The sequence below is a fragment of the Aethalodelphis obliquidens genome, unplaced genomic scaffold (genome assembly GCF_003676395.1).
Source record: "Aethalodelphis obliquidens isolate GAN/ISIS:26980383/991018 unplaced genomic scaffold, ASM367639v1 scaffold67, whole genome shotgun sequence".
NCBI lineage: Eukaryota > Metazoa > Chordata > Mammalia > Artiodactyla > Delphinidae > Aethalodelphis > Aethalodelphis obliquidens.
Window position 1 is genome coordinate 9,300,569 of NW_020838011.1, and position 24,490 is coordinate 9,325,058.

Consider the following 24,490-nt stretch of genomic DNA (forward strand, 5'->3'; position numbering starts at 1 on the left):
ATTTTTTTGATGATGGCCATTCTCACCAGTGTGAGGTGATAGCTCATTGTACTTTTGATTTGCATTTCTCTAATGATTAGTAATGTTGAGCATCCTTTCATGTGTTTGTTGGCAATCTGTATATCTTTGGAGAAATATCTATTTAGGTCTTCTGCCCATTTTGGGATAGGGTTGTTTTTTTGATATTGAGCTGCATGAGCTGCTTGTATATTTTGGAGATTAATCCTTTGTCAGTTGCTTTATTTGCAAATATTTTCTCCCATTCTGAGAGTTGTCTTTTCGTCTTATGTTTTCCTTTGCTGTGCAAAAGCTTTTAAGTTCCATTAGGTCCCATTTGTTTATTTTTGTTTTTATTTCCATTTCTCAAAGAGGTGGGGTCAAAAAGGATCTTGCTGTGACTTACATCATAGAGTGTTCTGCGTATGTTTTCCTCTAAGAATTTTATAGTGTCTGGCCTTATATTTAGGTCTTTAATCCATTTTGAACTTATTTTTGTGTATGATGTTAGGAGTTGTTCTAATTTCATTCTTCTACATGCAGCTGTCTAGTATTCCCAGCACCACTTATTGAAGAGGTTGTCTTTTCTCCACTGTATATTCTTGCCTCCTTTATCAAAGATAAGGTGACCATATGTGCATAGATTTACCTCTAGGCTTTCTATCTTGTTCCATTGATCTATATTTCTGTTATTGGCCAGTACCATACTGCCTTGATTACTGTAGCTTTGTAGTATAGTCTGAGGTCAGGGAAACTAATTCCTCCAGCTCCGTTTTTATTTCTCAAGACTGCTTTGGCTATTCGGGGTCTTTTGTGTTTCCATACAAATTGTGAAATTTTTTTGTTCTAGTTCTATGAAAAATGCCAGTGGTAGTTTGATAGGGATTGCACTGAATCTGCAGATTGCTTTGGGAAGTAGTCATTTTCACAATGTTGATTCTTCCAATCCAAGAACATGGTATATCTCTCCATCTGTTTGTATCATTTTTAATTTCTTTCATCAGTGTCTTATAATTTTCTGCGTACAGGTCTTTTGTCTCCTTAGGTAGGTTTATTCCTGGTATTTTATTCTTTTCGTTGCAATGGTGAATGGGAATGTTTCCTTAATTTCTCTTTCAGATTTTTCATCATTAGCGTATAGGAATGCAAGAGATTTCTGTGCATTAATTTTATATCCTGCTACTTTACCAAATTCATTGATTAGCTCTAGTAGTTTTCTGGTAGCATCTTTAGGATTCTCTATGTATAGTATCATGTCATATGCAAACAGTGACAGTTTTACTTCTTTTCCGATTTGGATTCCTGTTATTTCTTTTTCTTCTCTGATAGCTGTGGCTAAAATTTCCAAAACTAAGTTGAATAACTGGTGCGAGTGGGCAACCTTTTCTTGTTCCTGATCTTAGTGGAAATGGTTCCAGTGTTTCACCATTGAGATCAATGTTGGCTGTGGGTTTGTCCTACATGGTCTTTATTATGTTGAGGTAGGTTCCCTCTATGCCCACTTTCTGGAGAGGTTTTTTTTTTTTTTTTCCTGGAGAGTTTTTATCATAAATGCATGTTGAACTTTGTTGAAAGCTTTTCCTCCATCTATTTTTTTCTTTTTTTTTTTTTTGCGATACGCAGGCTTCTCACTGTTGTGGCCTCTCCCGTTGTGGAGCAACAGGCTCCGGACGCGCAGGCTCAGTGGCCATGGCTCATGGGCCCAGCCGCTCCACGGCATGTGGGATCCTCCCGGACCGGGGCACCGTGTCCCCTGCATTGGCAGGCGGACTCTCAACCACTGCGCCACCAGGGAAGCCCTCTCCATCTATTGAGATGATCATATGGTTTTTCTCCTTCAATTTGTTAATATGGTTTATCACATTGGTTGATTTGCATATATTGAAGAATCCTTGCATTCCTGGGATAAACCCCACTTGATCATCATGTATGATCCTTTTAATGTTCTGCTGGATTCTTTTTGCTAGTATTTTTTGAGGATTTTTGCACCTATGTTCATCGGTGATAATGGCCTATAGTTTTCTTCTTTTGTGACATCTTTGTCTGGTTTTGGAATCAGGGTGATGGTAGCCTCAAAGAATGAGTTTGGGAGTGTTCCTCCCTGTGCTATATTTTGGAAGAGTTTGAGAAGGATAGGTATTAGCTCATCTCTAAATGTTTGATAGAATTCACCTGTGAAGCCATCTGGTCCTGAACTTTTGTTTGTTGGAAAAATTTTAATCACAATTTCATTTTCAGGGCTTGTGATTAGATTGTTTATATTTTCTATTTCTTCCTGGTTCAGTCACGGAAGGTTGTTACTTTTGTAAGAATTTTTCCTTTTTCCAGGTTGTCCATTTTATTGGCATATAATGGCTTGTAGTAATCTCTCATGATCCTTTGTATTTCTTCAGTGTCAGTTGATACTTCTCCTTTTCATTTCTAATTCTATTGATTTGAGTCTTCTCCCTTTTTTTCTTGATGAGAAAAATTCAATTTTATTTATCTTCTCAAATAACCAGCTCTTTGTTTTATTGATCTTTGCTATTGTTTTCTTCATTTCTTTTTCATTTCTTTTTGGATCTGATCTTTATGATTTCTTTCCTTCTGCTAACTTTGGGTTTTTTTCTTCTTCTTCCTCTAATTGCTTTAGGTGTAAGGTTAGGCTATTTGAGATTTTTCTTGTTTCTTGAGGTAGGATTGTATTGCCATAAACTTCCCCTTAGAACTGCTTTTGTTCCATCCCATAGGTTTTGGGTCGTCGTCACTTGGTTATTTAGTAGCATACTGTTTAGCCTCCTCACGTGTTTGTATTTTTTAGTTTTTTTTTTCCTGTAATTGATATCTAGTCTCATGCCATTGTGGTCCGAAAAGACATTTGATACAATTTCAATATTCTTAAATTTACCAAGGCTTGATTTGTGACCCAAGATATGGTCTATCCTGGAGAATGTTCCATGAGCACTTGAGAAGTGTATTCTGTTGTTTTTGGATGGAATTTCCAATAAATATTAGGTCTATCTTCTTTAATGTATCATTTAAAGCTTGTGTTTCCTTATTTATTTTCATTTTGGATTATCTGTCCATTGGTGAAAGTGGGTATAAATATCCCCTACTATGATTGTGTTACTGTTGATTTCCCCTTTTACAGCTGTTAGCATTTGGCTTATGTATTGAGGTGCTCCTATGCTGGGCGCATAAATATTTACAATTCTTATATCTTCTTGGATTGACCCCTTGATCATTATGTAGCGTCCTTCTTTGTCTCTTGTAATAGTCTTATTTTCAAGTCTATTTTGTGGATATGAGAATTGCTACCTCAGCTTTCTTTTGATTTCCATTTGCATGGAATATCTTTTTCCATCCCCTCACTTTCAGTCTGTATGTGTTCCTAGGTCTGAAGTGGGTCCCTGGTAGTCAGCATATTGTTTTTGTATCCATTCAGCCAGTCTATATCTTTTGGTTGGAGCATTTAATCCATTTACATTTAAGGTAGTTATCAATATGTATGTTCCTACTGCCATTTTCTTAATTGTTCTGTGTTTGTTATTGTAGGTCTTTTCCTTCTCTTGTGTTTCCTGCCTAGAGACTTTCCTTTAGCATTTGTTGTAAAGCTGGTTTGGTTTGCTGTATTCTCTTACCTTTTGCTTCTCTACAAAGGTTTTAATTTTTCTGTTGAAACTGAATGAGATCCTTGCTGGGTAGAGTAATCTTGGTTGTAGGTTTTTCTCCTTCATCACTTTAAATATGTCCTGCCAGTCCCTTCTGGCTTGCAGAGTTTCTGCTGAAAGATCAGCTGTTAACCTTATGGGGATTCCCTTCTATGTTATTTGTTGCTTTTCCCTTGCTGCTTTTAATATTTTTTCTTTGTACCTAATTTTTGATAGTTTGATTAATATGTGTCTCGGTGTGTTTCTCTTTGGGTTTATCCTGTATGGGACTCTCTGAGGTTCCTGGACTTGACTATTTCCTTTTTCATGTTAGGGAAGTTTTCAACTATAGTCTTCAAATATTTTCTCAGACCCTTTCTTTTTCTCTTCTTCTTCTGGGACCCCTATAATTCAAATGTTGGTGTGTTTAATGTTGTCCCAGAGGTCTCTGAGACTGTCCTCAATTCTTTTCACTCATTTTTCTTTATTTTGCTCCCTGGCAGTTATTTCCACCATTTTATCTTCCAGCTCACTTATCTGTTCTTCTGCCTCAGTTATTCTGCTATTGATTCCTTCTAGAGTATTTTTAATTTCAGTAATTGTGTTGTTCATCACTGTTTGTTTGCTCTTTAGTTTTTCTAGACCCTTGTTAAATGTTTCTTGTATTTCCACCATTCTGTTTCTGAGATTTTGGATCATCTTTACTATCATTACTCTGAATTCTTTTTCAGGTAGGTTGCCTATTTTGTCTTCATTTATTTAGTATTGTAGGTTTTTACCATGCTCCTTCATCTGTAACACATTTTTTTGTCATTTTTTTTTTTTGTTGTTGGGTGGGGTTGTATTCCTGTCTTACTGGTTGTTTGGCCTGAGGCGTTCCAACACTGGAGTTTGCAGGCAGTTGGATAGAGCCGGGTCTTGGTGCTGAGATTAGAACCTCCAGGAGGCCTCACTCCGATTAATATACCCTGGGGTTTGAGGTTCTCTGTTAGTCCAGTGGTTTGGACTCAGAGCTCGCACCACAGGAGCTCGGGCCCAACCTCTGAAATAGGAACCAAGATCCTGCAAGCTGCAGGGCGTGGCAAAAAAAAAAAAAAAAAGGAAAGAAAAAAAAGAAAGATTAAAAAACAGTACAATATCAAAGAATAAAAAACAAAATAAATTTAGAAAGATAAAAAATATATTAGGAAAAATAAAAATATAATTGAAACAACTGCCAGAAGGTAAAATAAAACCATAACAGAAAAAGAAAGGGGCGGGGCAGGGGGCAGGGGAACAAGCCAAAAGAAGAGAACAATAACAAGTATAAAGAATAAAATAAAATTAGAAAAATAAAAGATTAGGAAAAATAGAATATAAATGAATGAACAACAGTGAATCAACAAGGTAGAATAGAACTTCAATCTAAAAGAGGAAAAAGGAAGAGAGGAAAAAAATGAAGAAAAAAAATAGCCGTGGCTATGGGGTCGGAGTTTAGGCAGGGATGGAACTTAGGCAGGCGTGGGGTTAGGGTGGGGCAGGACCTAGGCTGGTGCGGGGGGTGACGTTTGAGCATGGGGCCGGGCCTAGGCTCAGGACCCACACAGCTGGAAAAGGCCTTGGAGGCGGGGCTTAGGCAGGGTGACGTTCAAGCGTGGGGCGGGGCCTTTGCTTAGGACCCAGTCTGTGGGGCTTCCTCCCGTCCTCATATATGTCCGTGGTCCACCACAGGTGCTTGGTAGGTGCCCTAGTTGTGCAGAGACACGAATTCTGCATCCTCCTAGTCCACCATCTTGATTCCACCCTCTGCCGAGTACCTTCGTGCTTCAGTTTCTGATATATCCATTTCCCCGGGCCATCGGGCAGGCTGGCTCCTGACTGGTGCGCACACTCGCGCTGGTGGTCACGAAGACCGGAATTCTGCACCTGGAGAAACTTTTCGGCCAGCCGGGCAGCCACAGGGAGGTGGACAGGGGCAGTACTATGTTTTATGTTAAGTTCTCAGCTTGCGAAATTTTAGAATACAACGGATTATAAAGTTTACTCCAAACTTATGTGAGGGCAGGCCTATTGTTATGAACTCCCAGAGAAGATTTTTTTTTTTATTCAGAGCTCAAAAGAAAACAGACAAGCTTCTTGTTCTGATGGGCAAAGATTGTTCTCCTACACCCTTTCGTTAAGGGTGTAGCTTTCTGAGGTTCCAGAGAGTTACAAAAGGTGGTATGTCTCAATTACACTTTTCCATCACATATAGACAAATATTTATCGTTTTTGTGTGACCATTAATTCACAAGAAATGTGGTTACTGATACAGGCAAACCCTGTCCCTGAAAATGACCACAGCCAACAGTTAACTGGTCTTCTGTTAGCTACCTATTCATTTTTGGTCTCTGAGCACCTCCCTTACATATTCTGACCTCATGTAATCATTGAAAAGGAAGTCTATTAAGCAATTCTATTGTAGACAGTCTATGAAGCATCTCTGTAGCAGGATGGATTTCAAGCTATCCAGTCAAGAATGGAAGTCTACACTGATTTTTAAGTGGGTGTGATATTATGATTATAGTAAGAAATATATATTTTGGTCTTCATCCAAGGTTCCTGCCACATAGCTCCTACCACACTTGTAATTTCCTATATAAGAGCTATAGGTGCATCTTTTGTTATAATATTTAGTTTTGTCCTATTTCCTGAAATAGCTTCAGAGTGATAAAGATGAAGTGAATGTCTTGTTATTCATAACAAGCCCTTTCAGCCACACCTGAGTTTATGTTAATGAGGGGCTTTTGGAAAGCCCCTAAGGATGGGGGCTGGTTGTTAGAGGAACCAACCTTAGGATGTGAGGTTCAGAACTTTCAGCCCTATCTCCCAGACCTCTGGGGCTGGAGACTGACTTAATCACCAACGGCCAATGTGTTACTCATTCATGCTTACATAATGAAGCCTCCACAAAAATCCCTGAACCAGGAGCTTAAGAGAGCTTCCAAGTTTGTGAACATGGCATACCTGGAGAGGGCATGGGAGCTTGGCAACCCTTTCCCTATACCTTGACCTATGAATCTCTTCTATCTGGCAGTTCTTGAGTTATAGTCTTTTACAAAAAACTGGTGATCTAGTAAGTAAACTCTTTTCCTGAGTCTGTGCGCTGCTCTGGCAAATTAATTGAACCTGAGGAAGGGGATGTGGAAACCTCTGATTTATAGCCAGTCCTCAGAAGCACAGGTAACAACCTGGACTTGAAATTGGAGTCATAAAGGGGTTGGAGGGTGTGGGTTCTTGTGGGACTGAGCCCTTAACCTGTGGAATCTAACACTATTTCTCCAGGCAGACAGTATCAGAACTGGATTAAACTGTAGGACACCAAGCTAGGTGTCCATAGAGTTGGAGAATTGTTTGATGGTGTTGGGGGGAAAACCCACATGCATATAGTCACACAAGTGCCAGAAGTATTGAGATCTTAAAGAAACACAGGAGTGCTTTTCCCTAGACGATGGATAACATCATAATTTAATCACAGGGAAAATCAGGGTCAATCTAGTCACTTTTAGAACTTTCAAGGTGCTGAGAAATTTTGTTTTTATTTGTTACCTGACTTACACTGAATTGTTGGTCCACATTATTTACTTCCTTGTTCCTGGGTTATACATTACTCTCTGCCCATGGCCTTAGGAAGAGTATAGTGTGCTTTCCTGCTCCTTCACTTTGGGTTTGTCCATGTGACCTGCTTTGGCCAACAGACTATTAATGGAAGCAACACAAACAGAGGCTTAAAATGTGTTTGAATGGTTACACTCACTCCTTTGCATTTCTGCTATTGCTATGAGACCATGTCTTAGGTAGCCTCTTGGTCCCAGAAGAGAGGTACACGGACCAGAACCCAGATTGTGGAGTTCAAGTTTAGCCTAGAACAGCAGAACTCAAACTGACATGCAGATGCATGAGAAAGAAATACATGTTGCTATAAACCACTAAATTTGGGTAGTTTTTCATGTACATTACTGTGAAAATAGCTGACCAATATATTTACTTTGTGAGTAGTTACTAGGCCCTTTCCCTAAAACGAAGCACTTGAAATGTATTAGTCTAAGTCTTTTTACCTGAAATTTTTTGAGCTGCTCAACAGACTAGGTTAAATTAGTTATACTATATTAATACATAATGATTTGACTTGGAGTCTGTCAATAACATCTAATATAAAATGGAGTACCAACCTGGTATTTATGTAAGAAGGAAAGATCGGTAGTTTCATTTAAAGGAATAGAAGATGATGTGACATGAACATATGGATTTAATTCTGCAATACGTTGAAGTACAGCTTCAGCCCTAAAACAAGAAAAGAAAAAGAAAAAAGACTTTTACTACTCTTTTGTTCAATAAATATACTCAATCTTTCAAACTTGGACACTTTGATGACATCAGAAGAACGTGAATGTTACAAAGTTTCATGGGAATTTAAACTGGAGAGGAATAAAAGAAGTTAAAACTTATTTTTACTATACAATCTTGAGATGTAGCACACTGTCATATTCCATAGTAAGTCACATAATCTCAAAGTGTACCCTTATAGGTCAATGCTCCTTAAGGCTCTTAATGATTCAGTAATAATAAAGACCTACTTAAACAATCTTAAATAAATGCATTTCTAGGTAGCAATGTGAATGTATTAAATTTTTGACAAATATAAATAATTAAATGTCAACACTTACTTATCTACAGTAGAGTGAATTTATGGTTATGAGTTAAACAACTATGATTGAACTGGTGTTCTGGATACAGAAAATATTCTAAGTAACTACAACAGTAAGAAAAAAAAAATCCTATGATAATACATCAAAATATCTTATCTTCACCTGTTTCTCATACTAACAACATCATCTTCACAGAGAAAGAAGTTGGTTCCTAGATCCCATGCTTGGCATTCTTCTGTATCATGAATTGTAAGTGCCTTCAAAAAAGAGAAAACTATCTGTTAAAGTCAGGAGTAAGACAAGGATGCTCACTATTTCCAATACTATTTACACTGACTTGGAAGAATTATCTAATTAGACAATAGAAAGTAATTAAAGTCCTAGTAATTGGAAAGGTTATAAAGTTAGATCCATTCACAGACGATATGACTATATACATCTGGAAACCCAAAAAAGTTCATGGAAAAACTACTTTATTTTTTTTATAACGCAAAATAATTTTTTAATGCTGGTATATAATTTTTTTGGTAGAGATTACTGTTACATTAACTTGAATATAGCTTCATTATTCAACTGTCAACTGTGAAGTGAGATAAGACAAATGTTAAAAGCAGTGTTTTGATTACTTAACACAGTAAAATTGTAATTCCAAGTTACAGAGACGTTCATGTAACGATAGTTGTATACTGATGACAATAAGAATAATACTTTCCACTTATGACATTTATCAATAACAATTCTCAATTAATTAAGTAAAAAATAATTAACATGATGGTAATATTGTAATTCCAAATAGATATACTATATGCTTGCTGTAGGTGTGTGTATATGTACTTTATTTTTCAGATAGTACTGAACCCTAGTTGACTTTAAAAAAATGAATAATTAGGCATATTACCATGCACTTACATCACCAGGGTGCCTTTATGCTATGTGAAAAACTACTTTAAAAAACAGTAAGAGAATTTAAGTTTAGAAAAGTAGCACATTATACAGATCAACATATATACAAAGATTTTAAAAATTCACATAAACTAACATTTCCAAACGGTCATGTTCTAAGTAAGAAAGAAAACTGACTAACTAGAAAATATATTTTTAACTTATATTTCAAGCCACAAATCTTATAGAAAAAGGGGCAAGGTACATGAACACAGAGTATACTGAAAAAGAAATACATAGGGCCCTTTAAAATATTGAAGCATGTTCAACCTTGCTCAAGAATGAAACACCTTTTCTCATTCATCAGAATGGCATAAATCCAAATTGGTGAGAGTGAAGTAAATCAGGCATTCTCATACATTACTGGTGGGAATATGAAGTAGCACAAAACCTCAAAGGAAAAAAAATTGGCATTCTTTAGCAAAATGACAAGTACATTTCTCCTTTGACACAGCAATCCCACTTTTAAGAATCTATCACAAAGACACACTGGAAATAATACAAAAATACATATGTACAAGACTCTTAGCTGCAGCACTATGTGTAATAGCAACAGACTGAAAATAATCAAAATGTCCACCAATGAGGAACTGGGTATAATTACGTATGATACATCAACACAACATATATTCATGCAGCTATGAAAAAAATAAGTGAAAAAATATATTTATCACTATGGAGTAATACCAGGATATGCTGGTATGTGATAAAAAGCAAGGTAGAAGTATGGCACTTTACCTAAGAAAGGCAGGTGGGGATAAATATGTACATACACACATACAGATTTGCATGTCTATATGTATGTATTTGCTTATATTTAAAAACAGATTAAAAAAAGAAGGCAATCTAATAAGGGAAGGAGGAAATAGGGTAGAGAGATGCTAGACTTACCTGAATATACTTTGCTTTATAAATTTGACTTTGAATTATATGTCTCATATAATAATAAAACTAAATCAAATTAAAAAAGCAATCCCTAAAAATCCAAAGTAAAATGAATAAATGGACAAAACTATCTATTTGAATTTGTTGCATAATTACACAAAGGAATTATTTAAAGTGACTTAAGAAAGCAGTTAATTTGTCTGCCAAATCCAGATGGGACACTAAGGATAAAACAATTTATCTTAAACTGTTTTCAATAATCATATTGTTATTAATAATGCTGGAACTGTTATTCCAAAACTATGTCATAGATATAACAGGATATAATATAGGATAAAGCAAATAAGTAATCAGGTTCATGTCATTAAGACCCAAAACCTTATAGTAAGAGAAGAGAGACAAATATAAAATCTAAGAAGTAAATAAGTAAGTACCCTGTAATCCTAAACTTGAAACTCAGAAATTTCAGTGTTCATTCACAATGAATGTTCTAGCTCTGTCCACTGGTAAGACTTTACAGGCAGTGACAACCAAAGAATACTGGGGTAGTGTCAAAAGGACTCAAGGACTTCAAGAAGTACCCCCAAAGCAAAGATGAAACAATCTGAGCATCAATGACTCAAAACACATCAAATACGTTTAAATCCATCATGATGTTCACATACACACATACCACCCAAGTTTCACCTGTCACTGTTGAGGGATCAGAGAAAACCAGTGATTTTGAAAAGTAGTAAATAAAGGGGGAAAATCAAGTATTTATCTTGCCTTTTACACATGTACTAACTATATGTAGCGAAACCAAACAAGTGATGAATGGAAATTTTTCTAAAATATTATTCCCATTAATAAATGAAATAGAAATGACAGAAATAGAATATCACAGCCCCAATAAAATAATGATCTAGGCAGTGATCATTAATAGGTAGTAATAATCACAAAAAAAGATAACAGAATATTATTTCCTCCTGATGGGAGAACACAATATCACTTGTGAAGCAGTAGTGCCAAAAGAATCAAATCTGAATCTGATTCTCTGGATATAATGACCAGTTTATAAGAAATACAGAGATGGAGGTATACGTGAAAAATGACCTGATTTCTTCAAAAAGTAAACTGAAAGAAAGAAAAAGAATCAGGGAAGGGAAACCTATTGATTCAAAGAAACCAAGTCCAGTATATGGACTTTACTTGGATCCTGATTAGAACAAAACAAATTTAAGAAAAATTCTTTCTTTAGACGACTGGGAAAATATGGACTCTTAACTAGATACTTGACGATTGTGGTAGGCAGGCTTCAAAGATAACCCAATGATTCCCACTTCCTGATATTCAGGCCTTTGTGCAATCCTGTCTCCTCCTAGTGACTTGCTTTTAAGGACTACAGCATAGGTGATGGAATGTCACTTCTGAGATTAGGTTACAAAAGACTGCGATTTATCTTGCTAGCACATTCCTTTTTTTTTTTTGCAGTATGCGGGCCTCTCACTGTTGTGGCCTCTCCCGTTGCGGAGCACAGGCTCCGGACACGCAGGCTCAGTGGCCATGGCTCATGGGCCCAGCCGCTCCGCGGCATGTGGGATCTTCCCAGACCGGGGCACGAACCCGTGTCCCCTGCATCGGCAGGCGGACTCTCAACCACTGCGCCACCAGGGAAGCCCCTCCCTTTCTTGTCTTTTGCTTGCTTACTCCGATGGAACAAGCTGCCATATTGTGAGCTGCCCTATGAAGAGGGCCACATGGCAAGGAACTGAGGGTGACCTCCGACTAATAGCCAGCAAGGGACTGAGGTGGGAAAGTTGAACGACACAACCTTGCCACTGAATCCTATCCATAACTACATGGGCAGGTTTGGGAAGCAGATCCTTTCCCTAGCCTCAAGATGACTGCAGGCCCTGCCAATATTGGTGACTGGAGCTTTGTGAAAGATCCTCAGAGGAGTCTGCTAAGTTGCACCTGATTCCTGCCCCAAAGAAACTGAGGTAAATGCTGTTGTTTAAGTTGCTAAGTTCTGTTTAAAGATCACAATGATCTTAAAAAACTGTTAACGTTTTTAGGTGTGGAAGTGATACTGTGGTTATGTTTTCAAAAGGCACCCTTATCTTTTAGAGGTTTATAGTAAAATATTTAAGAATGATATAATAGGATGTCTGAGATTGATATTAAAATAATTTGGCAGTTGGGGGCAGAGGGGAATGGGAAGAAGATACATGAAACAAATCTGTCTATGAGCTAATAACTGCAGGTGCATGATGGATACATGGGGTTTTGCTAACACTATTCTCTTTTTTTGGATAATTTTGAAATTTTCTGTAATAAAAAGCTTTTTAAAAGGAGGAAAATAGAGAATTATGACAATTTTGCTACTAAATGAAGAAGCAATAATTAGGCCAAAGTGTAACTAATATTACCACTACGGATGAGAGGAAAAAAAAAAGAGTTCGTAACAAACAAACAATTCTTCTTACCAAGGACATTTACTCACCTTAATCCCTGCAAGAACAAGATTCTTTGCTATAAAGGGGGAAGAAAAAAAAAAAGGAATAGCTTAATATTAGGAATTGTATATTAGATATGTCTTCATGGAGTTTGGTTAAATCTCTGAATAATTTTAACTTTTTACTACCTAAGAAATATAGGTTCCTTAGAAAATATGGATGAACAAAAAGAAAAAAAAATTTTCCATAATCAAACCACACTGAGATAATCATTCTTAAAATTTCAGTGTATGCTTCCAGACATGCTGTTATGAATGTGTGCATGTGTGCTCTACCATAATGAATTAATGGATACAGAGAAAGATCATTAATAACTATCAACATCACAAAAAGAGAAGCAGGAGAGTCATTACTGGTTCCTTGTGGAAGAATGTAACAGTATGAAATACTCTTGCCCCAGCTGCCCCCCCACCCAAAATCAAAACTGAACCTGATCAAGGTTTTGGATCTAACTTCCTTTATAGAAAATAATACAAGGGAAAGGAATTAAATTCTTTAAATTATGTTGCTCAAAAGCATCACATAAAATTATGAATAAAAATACTGCTTACCAATTTCCAAACCAAGACCACCCATACCACTTAAGAAAACATGGGACTTGGCCATCTTCTGCATTGCTGTGTCTCCAAGAACGTACCTCTGTCGACTACATGTAAAACACAATGAAAATTATTTTACCAAAATTGTATATCCTTTTAAAATCATTTGTGAACTAATAACCTGGCAGCTAGATCCTGCCCACAGACTTGTTTTGGATCACTTGCATAGTGCTTAAAAGTTCTGAATTAATGTCAAATATATGACATATTTTTAAAAATTAGAAGATTTGGCACCACAGTCCACATTCCCTCATGGCTACAGAGTTGAGTAGGAGTTGCCCTGTTCAGAGAGGGAGGACTATGTGATCTAGATTTGCCACAGTTCCCATCCTTCTCCTCTCATTTACTACCTCGGTGGCCACCACAGGCATCTGAGTTTGCCACTTCCACTTAAAGCCTTTCACTGTGAAAAGGATTTCTCAGGCAAAAATTTGGTTTCCTTCTTGGAGTTTAGATGACTTAAGTAGTTTCCAAACATTATTTTAAATATAAAAGCTGATAAATTATATAAAGGACCTTGTTAAGTCATCCATCCTAACAGTCACAAGGCAGTATCAGGATGAGAATTTCAAAAAATACACATTGGCAATTTTAAAAAGTTAGATATAGTAATAGTCAATAGTAACAGTTTATTTGAAAGAACATTCATTAACTTGATGCTATACTAGTTTTTGAAGATGGGGCATTCTAATGGCTTCTCACCAGAATTATTTTGAAAGATGAGTTCAGTATAAATAAATAATTCCAGAGCCCCTTGGGTTGCAAGTATTTCTTTTGGCTTTTTTTTTTTTTTTTTTCCCCGGTACGCGGACCTCTCACTGTTGTGGCCTCTCCGTTGCCGAGCACAGGCTCCGGACGCGCAGGCTCAGCGGCCATGGCTCACGGGCCTAGCTGCTCCGTGGCATGTGGGATCTTCCCGGACCGGGGCACGAACCCGTGTCCCCTGCATCGGCAGGTGGACTCTCAACCACTGCGCCACCAGGGAAGCCCAAATATTTCTTTTGGAATTGACACACATGCACATTTACAGATGCTGGTTTAATGTATGTTTAATACATAGATGTTTATTTAATTTCCATATTTCATCTATTGATAGTCAAGATAAAAGCCTGAAAAAGGGTCTCTTGTTTAGTAAGAAGAAACTTTATAAACAAAGCTATCTTTACTATTTCCATCCTTACTCCCTACAATATATAATAAAAGCTAGACTTTTCTTCGTTTTTTTAAAATTTATTTTATTGAAGTATAGTTAACTTACAATGTTGTTAGTTTCTGCTATACAGCAAAGTGATTCAGTTATACATATATATATATATTCTTTTATTATATTCTTTTCTATCATGGCTTATTACAGGATATTGAATATAGTTCCCCGTGCTATACAGTAGGACCTTGTTGTTTAACCATTCTATATATATGTTTGTGTCTGCTAATCCGAAACTTCCAATCCATCCCTTCCCCACGGCAACCACAAGTCTGTTCTCTATTAGACTTTTCTTTTTAAATTGGTATTCACCATTTCTGCTTCAGAGATAAAATCGATTTATTTATTTATGAAATATTTATTGAACATCTACTATGGTATGTATGGAACAGTGTATTATATAGTCTTACAACCCTTATTTGTGTATTCCTAAACAATATATTTAAGTTTTGTCTGTTTTGGAACTTTATATAAACAGGATCATTTGAATACTTTTATGAGTTATTCATATCAACGTAGCTGTTGATTAATTTTCATTTCATGTTGTATTCTATTATACTGTACTATTCTATTGTGATAATTTACCATAATTTACCTATTCTACAGTTTTGGACAGTTACCAATAATGAGACTGAGTATTCTTATATATGTGTCATGGTACAAGTGTAGTAGTTTCTATAACACATATATCTAGGAGAGGAAATGCAGGGTTAACTATTAGATAACGCCAAACTGTTTTCCAAAGTGGATGTACCAATTTACTCTCCTCCTGGCAGTGTATCAAAGCCCCCATAGTTTCAAATCCTTAATGTCCTGGAAAAAAGTTAACATAGCAGACCTGATCTTTAGCCTGCTTATGGGAACTAGCCCTTGGCCACTGCCTGTGAACTTGGCTTTTGAAATGTTTCCTATGCTAATAATTCTACTTTTCTATTTTTCTTCCCTGAGTTTCCTGAAATAAAAACTCCTTAATTTTTAGGTTTTCTATTCTAAAATACACATGTAGAACTTTTTTTTTTTTTTTTGCGGTACGCGGGCGTCTCACTGCTGTGGCCTCTCCCGTTGCTGAGCACAGGCTCCGGACGCGCAGGCTCAGCGGCCATGGCTCACGGGCCCAGCCACTCCGTGGCATGTGGGATCCTCCCGGACCGGGGCACGAACCCGTGTCCCCTGCATCGGCAGGCGGACTCTCAACCACTGGGTCACCAGGGAAGCCCCACGTGTAGAACTTTAACTGATCTTAAACAGCATCCCAAATTTTGATCCATAGTAGTTTAAATTACTATTCTCCAATTTTAATCATGATTCTTTTTTTGACTTATGGGTTCATCTGAAGTATATTTTTAAATTTCTAATTTTATGAGGAATTTTACAATTACCTTTTGTGTTGACTTCTAGCTTAAATGTATTGTGAATAGACATCACTATCTACATAATTTTCACTCTTTAATATTTGAGAATTTCTTTGGTCTATTTTACAAATGTTCCATGGGTTCTTGAAAAGAATGTGTACTCTACAGTTGTTAGATACAACATTCCTTATATGTGCATTAGATTAATCTTAATAATCATGTTGATGAACTCTATACCTGTTCTGACTTTTTTGTTCGCTTGTTCTCTTGATTACTAAAAGCAACATTTAAAAAATGCCCCACGATTGTAAATTTGTCTATCCTCCTTATATATTAGTACCTGAACAGTGCTGACATGTAAGAATAACAGCTAAAACTCAGTGTTTATTACACACCATGCACTGTTTTAGTGTTTTATTTGTATTAACTCATTTAATCCTCACAAAAATTCTATAAGTTCTGTTGTTATTCCCATTTTTACAGAGAGGAAAACTTAATCATAGAGAAATTAAGCAATTTATAAATAGTGGAGGCAAGATTCAACCCAGGCAGTCTGGTCTTAGCATCCATATTCTTAACCACTGTACTACACTGCACATAGATTAAGAAAGTTAAATCATTCTACAAGGCTTTTACAGGAAGAAAAAAAATCAGTTCCTGACCTAACTCTTCCCTACCCTGATTCCCAAGTCCTAAGACCAACCACCCTCAATTCTTTTAGTTATTTCTTCTAATATTTATCCCCTTCTTTCTCAATAACATGTCTGTACTTTTTCTTGATTTTTCAGTTTTACATATTACCTATTAACTTCCAACTAAGAAAGACAGAATGACTTTTCTGAATACAAATCTGGTCAAATCATTTTCCTGCTTTAAAAACTCCAGTGGTTTCCTATATCCCTTATGATAAAGTCTAGACTCTAATATTAGTCACAAAGCTGTTCATAATCTAGTCCCTGCTTGACTATCCAGTCTCATTTTTGTCACTCTACCAACAAACTCCATGTTCCAGGTGTACTAAAGGTTTTCAGTTCTCCAAATGTATTTTCTCTTTGGCTATTAGACGTTTTTCTGGAATATTCCTCTTCCCCACTATTTTATGCCTGAATAACTCCTACTTGTCCTCAGGTCTCAAATTATATATTATTTTCTCCCATGATACTTCCCCTGATACCCCTAAACTTTCTTAAAACAGTGTTAGATCATCTTCTGTGTGCATCCATAACACCCTACATTCAATCTATTATAACAATTAACACAGTGCATTTTCACTATTTGTCTATTTTGCCTAGGAGATGTAGATTCCTTAAGTCAGGGCCTGCCTTATTTACTACTGTATCCCCATTGACTAACAGGGCCTGGAGCATAACAGACACACAAAACCAATTTGCTAAATTAATGAAAGAAATGAACTGGCACACAAGAACAACACTTTTATGCTCTACTAAGCAGAGGGCTTGAATTCTTTTTTCTACGTTCACAGTCACAAAAACTACATTAGAAAAATGTTTTTCATCTCACACTTGTCTTCATCAATTATTTTTAAGACTACTTAGGTAAATAATGAATAGCCATGACACAAACGTGGTTATAAATGACAAAGAACATCCAGACAAAAGAATAAAATTAAGATATATGAGCCAAGGTTTTCAAAGAATCACATAACCTCAGACAAATTCTCAACAGTTGATTAAATTACCTGCCTTTTCAGTGCTGGCCACCAAGGGTAAGGGTACTAAGTAAGTGCCTAGTTTGTGCTAGGCAATGGCAGGTACTCTGCAATTGACCCTTAAATCTTACCGGATGGGATTTAAAGAGCTGAGAGTGTAACTTCAAGCCCAGCATTGATACATTACAGCTGACTGTATTAAACAGACGTGCAACATATCAGTGAATGTGCCCAGTAAAAAGGAAATTTCCAAGGCTAACTACTCTACTTTTAAAGAGCCCTATTTATTAAAGATTCTCCCTTTAATGAAGGTACAATATCTCCCTGTAGTTTTCACCACTAGTCCTAATTTTACCTCCTTGGGGCCATAGGGAACTTGTGTAATCCCTCTTCTATGTGACAGCCCTCCAAACATTTGAAGATGGTATTCAGGTTCCTCCAGGTTTCTCCAGGCTAAACATCTCCAGTTCCTTAAACAACTCCAAACATGGCATCATTTTGAGTCCCCCTCAACACTCTAATCACTATCTTCTGGATGTACTTCAATTATCTTCAGGCATTCATAAATTTATTAAAATATCTATTTCAAGGCAGGCACTGGCACTGTGTGGGGATCAAGATAGCAACAACCTCATGAGGTACTGTGAGGATTAAATTATTTAAAATAAAATATATAAAATACCTAGGAGGATGCCTGCGACATGTTATTGGGGGAGATAAATAATCAAATAATCCATTATTAAGTACTATATACAGAAGTACCAGAAACTAAGGGAACCTGAAATACAGAAGAGAAAGTGATTATCTCTATCAGTGGAGGTCATGGAAAGCTTCACAAATGAGGTTCCTCCAAGTTGAAATCTGAAGACTTAAGAGGAGTTAAATTAATCAAAGAAGGAAAAGCATTCTATGCTAGGAAAAAGAAAAGCATGAAAAAGAATGGCAGGTAAGAGATATATAGTATGTACCTAAGACTTCTACTTCTGGCCTTGGTTAAGTAACAGGGACCAGATTTATCCTCTTTCTGCCTTAAACAATTGAAAACTGGACAATGTAAATGAAACAACAGATTTGAGATGCTGGAAAATAGGTAACTGAGGACAGTAATCTCAGAGGAGAAAAATAAATGAGGTGAGTTTTATGATTGCCTAGCCTGGAGAGTTTCCAGGAGACAGAGCAGGAAGGGAAACCCAAGAAGAGCCTGGTGGTCTCCTTGTTGAATTGAAGAGAGCGAGCTGTGAATTCAAGGCTAGAATTTGTGAGCAGAAAGATGCACAGAGAGAACACCAGACATCTGTAGAGGGTTCTCCTTGAGTCTTCAGCTAAGTTACGATGAGGAAACAACCTCAAGCTGGGGAAAGAACCAGGTGACAAGTGCAAGTGAAACAATCACTGTTTTTAAAAAGGGTCAGAAAGAGTTTATGTTCCTCTCCAGCCAAATGGAAAACCTTATAATACAGAGAGCACTGGATAGAATACTCCAAAGAATATTACATCAATACTGGGGGAAAAGTAGCCTCAGAATTGAGTCTCCTCTCATCTCACCTAACAAAGCTTAAAAGTAAGTAAGCCTTGAGAAAATAAAATTGTTTTCAAGTAATTTAACTGTGTCCCTGAAAAAGCTCAAGAATATTTAAAGGAATTCAAGGTTATCCAGCAACCAAAAATGTAAAATTCATAATGTCTGACATACACTAAAAAATTACAGATATGCAAAAGAGCAAGAAAATACAACTTACAGTGAACAGAAAAATCAACAATAGAACACATTTAGAAATGACAGATGATAGAATGTGTAAACAGACATTAAAATAATTAAAAATATAATTCATATGCTCAAGAAGCAGCAAAACTTTTAGAGATGAAAACTATAAAATCTAAGATAAAAAATACTCTGAATGGAATTAACAACAGATTCGACACTGCAGAAGTGAACCTGAAGATGTGGCAATAGACTTTACAAATTGAAACACAGAGATGAAAACAAAAAAGACTGGGAAAAAAAACCAAACAAACCCCCAAACCCAGACCTTAAATGAGCTGCAGGACAACTTCACTTGGTCTAATATATGTGAAACTGAGGTCCCTGAAAGAGACTAGAGAAAGGGGGAGAGAAAAACAAAACTGAAGAACTAAACAGTTAAAATTTTTCCAGGAACACAATAAACTCACAGACCATGATACAAACAAAGAACAAGATATATAAAGAAAACTATACCAAGGCATATCATAATTGTTTAAAACTGGGGATGATGAGGAAATATTAAAAAAATCAGAGAAAACAGATCATGCAGAGGAAAGGTACAAATGACAACTTTCTCCCAGGAAAGCAGTACAAATCAGATGGCAGCGGCACAACATTTTTATAACACTGAAAGGAAGACACTGTCAACCTAAAATTCTATACTCAATTTCAAAAAAAGGAAGTAAAGACTTCATTGGACATACAAAAGGTGAAAGAATTCATTGCTGGCAGACCTTCACTATAAGAAATGTTATAGCAAATCCTCAGGCAGAAGGAAAATGATACCAGATGGAAATCTTAGTTTACACAAAGGAATAGAGAATATCAGAAATGACAAATCTATGGATAAATACAAAACCCCCTTTTCTTTATTTTTAAAATCTCTTTTAATGATAATTGACTGCTTAAACCAAAACCAATAACGTACTGTGAGTTTATAACATATGTAGAAGTAAAATGTTAAGACAACAATAACTCAAATCCTGGAACAGGAAAAACAGAAGTACACTGTTGTAACCTTCTTATGTCATACAGGAAGTGACAGAATAAGATTTGAACATACACTGTGACACATTAAAGATGTACACTATAAACCATAAAGTAATCACTAAAAAAGGCAAAAGAAAGAAGTACAGTTGACTCTTGAACAACACAGGTTTGAACTGTGTGGGTCCACTTATACGTGGATTTTTTTCAATAAATATACAGTCAGCCCTCCATATTCACATCTGAGGATATGGAGGGCCAACTGCACTCATTGTACTACATCACTTGATGTAAGAGGCTTGAGCATCCATGGATTTTGGTGTACATGGAGGCTCCTGGAACCAATCCCCCAAGGGTAGTGAGGGACACCTGTAGAGTAACATGCCAATTAAAGGAGATAAAATATAATTAAAATACTCAATTATTCAACAAAAAAAAAGGAGAGAGAGAAAAAAAGGAACACCAGTAACAGATTAGGCAATTAGAAAACAAACAGCAAAAACAGTATCAATATTCCACATTAAATTTAAATGGTGTAAACACTCCATTAAAAGACAAACTGTCAGGGACTTCCCTGGTGGTCCAGTGGTGAAGAAAACACCTTTCAATGCAGGGGACGCGGGTTTGATCCCTGGTCAGGGAACTAAGATCCTACAAGCTGCGGGGCAACTAAACCCTCGTGCCACAACTACTGAGCCTTTGCGCTCTGAAGCCCGTGTGCCACAACTAGAGAGAAGACTGTGCGCCACAAATAAAGAAGCCCGCACGCTGCAAGGAAGAGCCTGCGCGCCACAACTAAGACCCAATGCGGCCTAATTAATTAATTTAAAAAAAAGACTGTCAGATTGAATAAAAAGAAAAATCCGACTATATTCTATCTATAAGGAGCCCAATTTGAATACACAAATGAAAGTCAAAGGGTGGAAAAAGATATGCTACCAATAAGCAAGAGAAAAGCAGACTTTTAATATCAGATAAACAGATTTCAGAGCAAAGAAAATCACCGGGATACAGAGGGCCATTTCATAATGATAAAATGGTCAATACATCAAGAGGACATAACAATTCTAAATGTTTATGCACTAATAACAGAGCTTCAACCTATGTGAAGCAAAAACTGGTAGAACTGAAATAAGAAATATACAAACAGGAAATTATGGACAACACCGCTCTCTCAGTAACTGATATAAAGAATGACAGAAAATCAGTAATGAGACAGAAGAGCTGAACAACACTATTAATCAATTTGACCTAATTGACATTGATAGGACAATCCAATAAATAACAGAATACACATTTTTTCCAAATGCACACAGAACATTGATCAAGATAAACCATATTCTGCACTAAAAAGCTTTAAAAAAATTTAAGTCACACAAATTATGCCCACTGATAACAGTGGGCAGGCTGATGCCCATGCTGTTTGCTATAAGTAATGAAATCCTCTGTCTCTGACCCAGATGTTTCACACCTTATGTTAGCATCCACTAAAGAATAATAGGCTAGCTTTTAGCTTGTAAATAGGGCAAAATCAAATCCTAGACCCTGACAATATATACATAAATTTTGAACAAGGCTAAAGAATAGGATGTCAGAGTGTAAAGTGGTGAGAAGTGACATGGAGTCTAAAAAGAAAGATATGGCCATAACTCATGGTAAATTAGAAGCTACTGAATTCATAGGTACAGTACTATTCTTCATGATTTATTTGCAATTTGTGCACATTTTCTCATTAAATATTTAATGAATAAATGAAAGAAATGATTGGACTTAAAGGTTAAGTAACCTAAGATCATACACTAATAAATGATGGAGAATGATTCAAATTCATATCTAATACCTAAGTTCAAACTGTCAGCTACTGTTATGCTGTATCCATAAAAGGGCTTAAATGTGTATTGTACAGTTTGGCCTCATCAGTGTAGATTATAGGGAATCATTTAAGGATTTTAAGCCAAGAAGCCATGGACTCCAAGGTAAGTGCCAAAAATACAACTTTGAATAACTTATGAAAGATGGATTAGAGACAAGAATAGTTTTAAAGAGAACACATAAAAGAATATTATAATAGCTCAATTGAGAGATTCCAAATGCAGGGAGAGAAAAATGAAAGAGCTGGAATTAAGAGTTGTTTAAAAATAAAGGATTTAAAAAAGTTAATTTGGAAGATGACAAACAGGGAATAACCTAAGATGACACCAAGGTTTCTAGCTTAGGTTACTGAGTGGGTGTGGCACCATTTAATTAAGCTTGAGAATGGGAAGAGGGAAGGAAAAGGATTCCAATGGTGTTGAGTGCTACTTAAGGCTGAAAATTTTATATTAAGTTTTTGCGTGAACACTTTAAGACTTAGATATTATTTTTAAGAGACGTTATTCTTATTTACACATGAGAAGTAGAAAGATTAAATAACTAGTTTTGGTTCATATAAATGTCAGGATTGGATGTGAACATTATCCTCTAAATCCAGAGACCATGTTCATTTCACTGTACCATAGTGTTTCTCTAAGAAGTAGATATTCTAACACAACATTGTAAATCAACTATATGTCAATTAAAAAAAAGGTAGTTATTTGCTGAACATCTGCCTGGTTTACCTTTAAAGCACCTTGTGGACTTTCCTGGTGGTCCAGTGGTAAAGAATCTGCCTTCCAATGCAGGGGATGCGGGTTCAATCCCTGGTCGGGGAACTAAGATCCCACATGCCACGGGGCAACTAAGCCCACGTGCCACAACTATTGAGCTTGCTCACCTCGACGAGAGAGGCCATGTGCTGCAATCTACAGAGCCCATGTGCCCTGGAGCCTGTGTGCCACAACTAGAGAGAGAAAACTTGCACATCACAACTAGAGAGAAACCTGAGCAGACTGCGTGCCGTCATGAAAAGATCCCGCGTGCCTCAACTAAGACCCAACACAGCCAAAACAAACAAACAAGAAAACAGCATCCTGTGTGCATTTAAAAACAAAGGTCTTGAACTTGGAAGAAGAAAGCTGCGGAAAGGGACTCAAATATAGACAGAAAGCTAAAATCATGGAAATGGATGTGAACTAGAGTATGAACTGAGAGAAAAATCCTCAAGTTGGAACCTGGCATTCATGGTGCAGGCAAAGCAAGAGCAGACTAAGAAAAATCTCAGAAAGAAGTCAAGAGGAGTAGAAGCAAATCCAGAAAAACTGTTATCTCAAAAGCCAGAGAAGTTACCTCTAGTATTACACTAGAACACACACAGCTTTGATACTATTATGACTGTATTAATCCAGAAAGCTAAGAATGCCCTGGTGCTGCTCTGATATTCACGCCTTGTTCATATAGTGATCTTTACACAGGAACCTATAGGCAAGGAACATAAAAAAAGAGACAGCAAAGTATCACTATCTGAATTAGTTTTAATTACCTCCAACAGAGAGTTCTTTGGTAAAAGCAGAGTTAGAAAACCAAGGCTTTAGTCCTAAATTAGGACTCATTCATTTCTTTAGATAAATCTTGGGATTAGCAGGCTCAGGCATATCTTCAGAGGAAAAGAAATGGGCAGATCTACAGAACTGGCTCAAGTCTAACTAGCTGTCTAATTCACCCAGCAATTTGCTGGCAATAAAGATGCAAAATTAAATAGAGATGGGGCCCAGAATGCTGTTAGAAGTGCTCCCCCACCCCAAAAAAGAAATCTTTAGATTCTGAGAATAATTTCAGGTTTAGTTGATCAGTAACTATGAGGTAATTTAAGATTGAGTAGTAAGAAAAAAGTGAAATATATTTAGCAAACCACTTTGTTAAAGTAGGTATTGAAACTGTCCTAAAAATATTTCCTACCTAAATATATGTACAAATATCAGACTTAGTTAACATTCAAGATTTGTAGCTTTTACAGAGTTTCAGTTTCGTAGGAAAGCCTAAATGTTTACAAATAATTATAACCTGAGATTCAATTATTCATATCTGGGAAAAACTTGTATACCTAGTAAATATTAAACAAATTTCAATGACAATATTTAGGAATAAATAAATAGTATTTAAAGTATTGACCTTGGGGACTTCCCTGGTGGTGCAGTGGTTGGGAATCTGCCTGCCAATGTAGGGGCACGGGTTCAAGCCCTGGTCCAGGAAGATCCCACATGCTGCGGAGCAACTGGGCCCATGCGCCACAACTACTGAAGCATGTGTGCCTAGAGCCCGTTTTCCACAACAAGAGAAGCCACCGCAATAAGAAGCCCACGCACTGCAATAAGAGTAGCCCCCACTCACCGCAACTAGAGAAAGCCCTTGCGCAGCAATGAAGACCCAACCCAGCCAAAAATAAACTAAAAAGAAAAAAGA

General features: G+C 36.7%; 1 protein-coding gene across 4 annotated transcripts in view; it reads right to left on the bottom strand.

Moving 5' to 3' along the window:
- UBA6 (ubiquitin like modifier activating enzyme 6) overlaps positions 1-24,490 on the bottom strand; it is a 79,996-nt gene that overhangs the window by 49,248 nt on the left and 6,258 nt on the right. For 2 of the 4 annotated variants that reach the window (XM_027089660.1, XM_027089662.1), the window contains exons 3-6: positions 13,170-13,264; positions 12,606-12,634; positions 8,456-8,550; positions 7,817-7,928 (exon numbers count right to left, since the gene is read on the bottom strand). In XM_027089660.1, the coding sequence (XP_026945461.1) occupies positions 7,817-7,928; positions 8,456-8,550; positions 12,606-12,634; positions 13,170-13,264 (331 nt within the window). The remainder of the gene's footprint in view (positions 1-7,816; positions 7,929-8,455; positions 8,551-12,605; positions 12,635-13,169; positions 13,265-24,490) is intronic. The other 2 variants (XM_027089661.1, XM_027089663.1) reach the window with 2 other exon arrangements.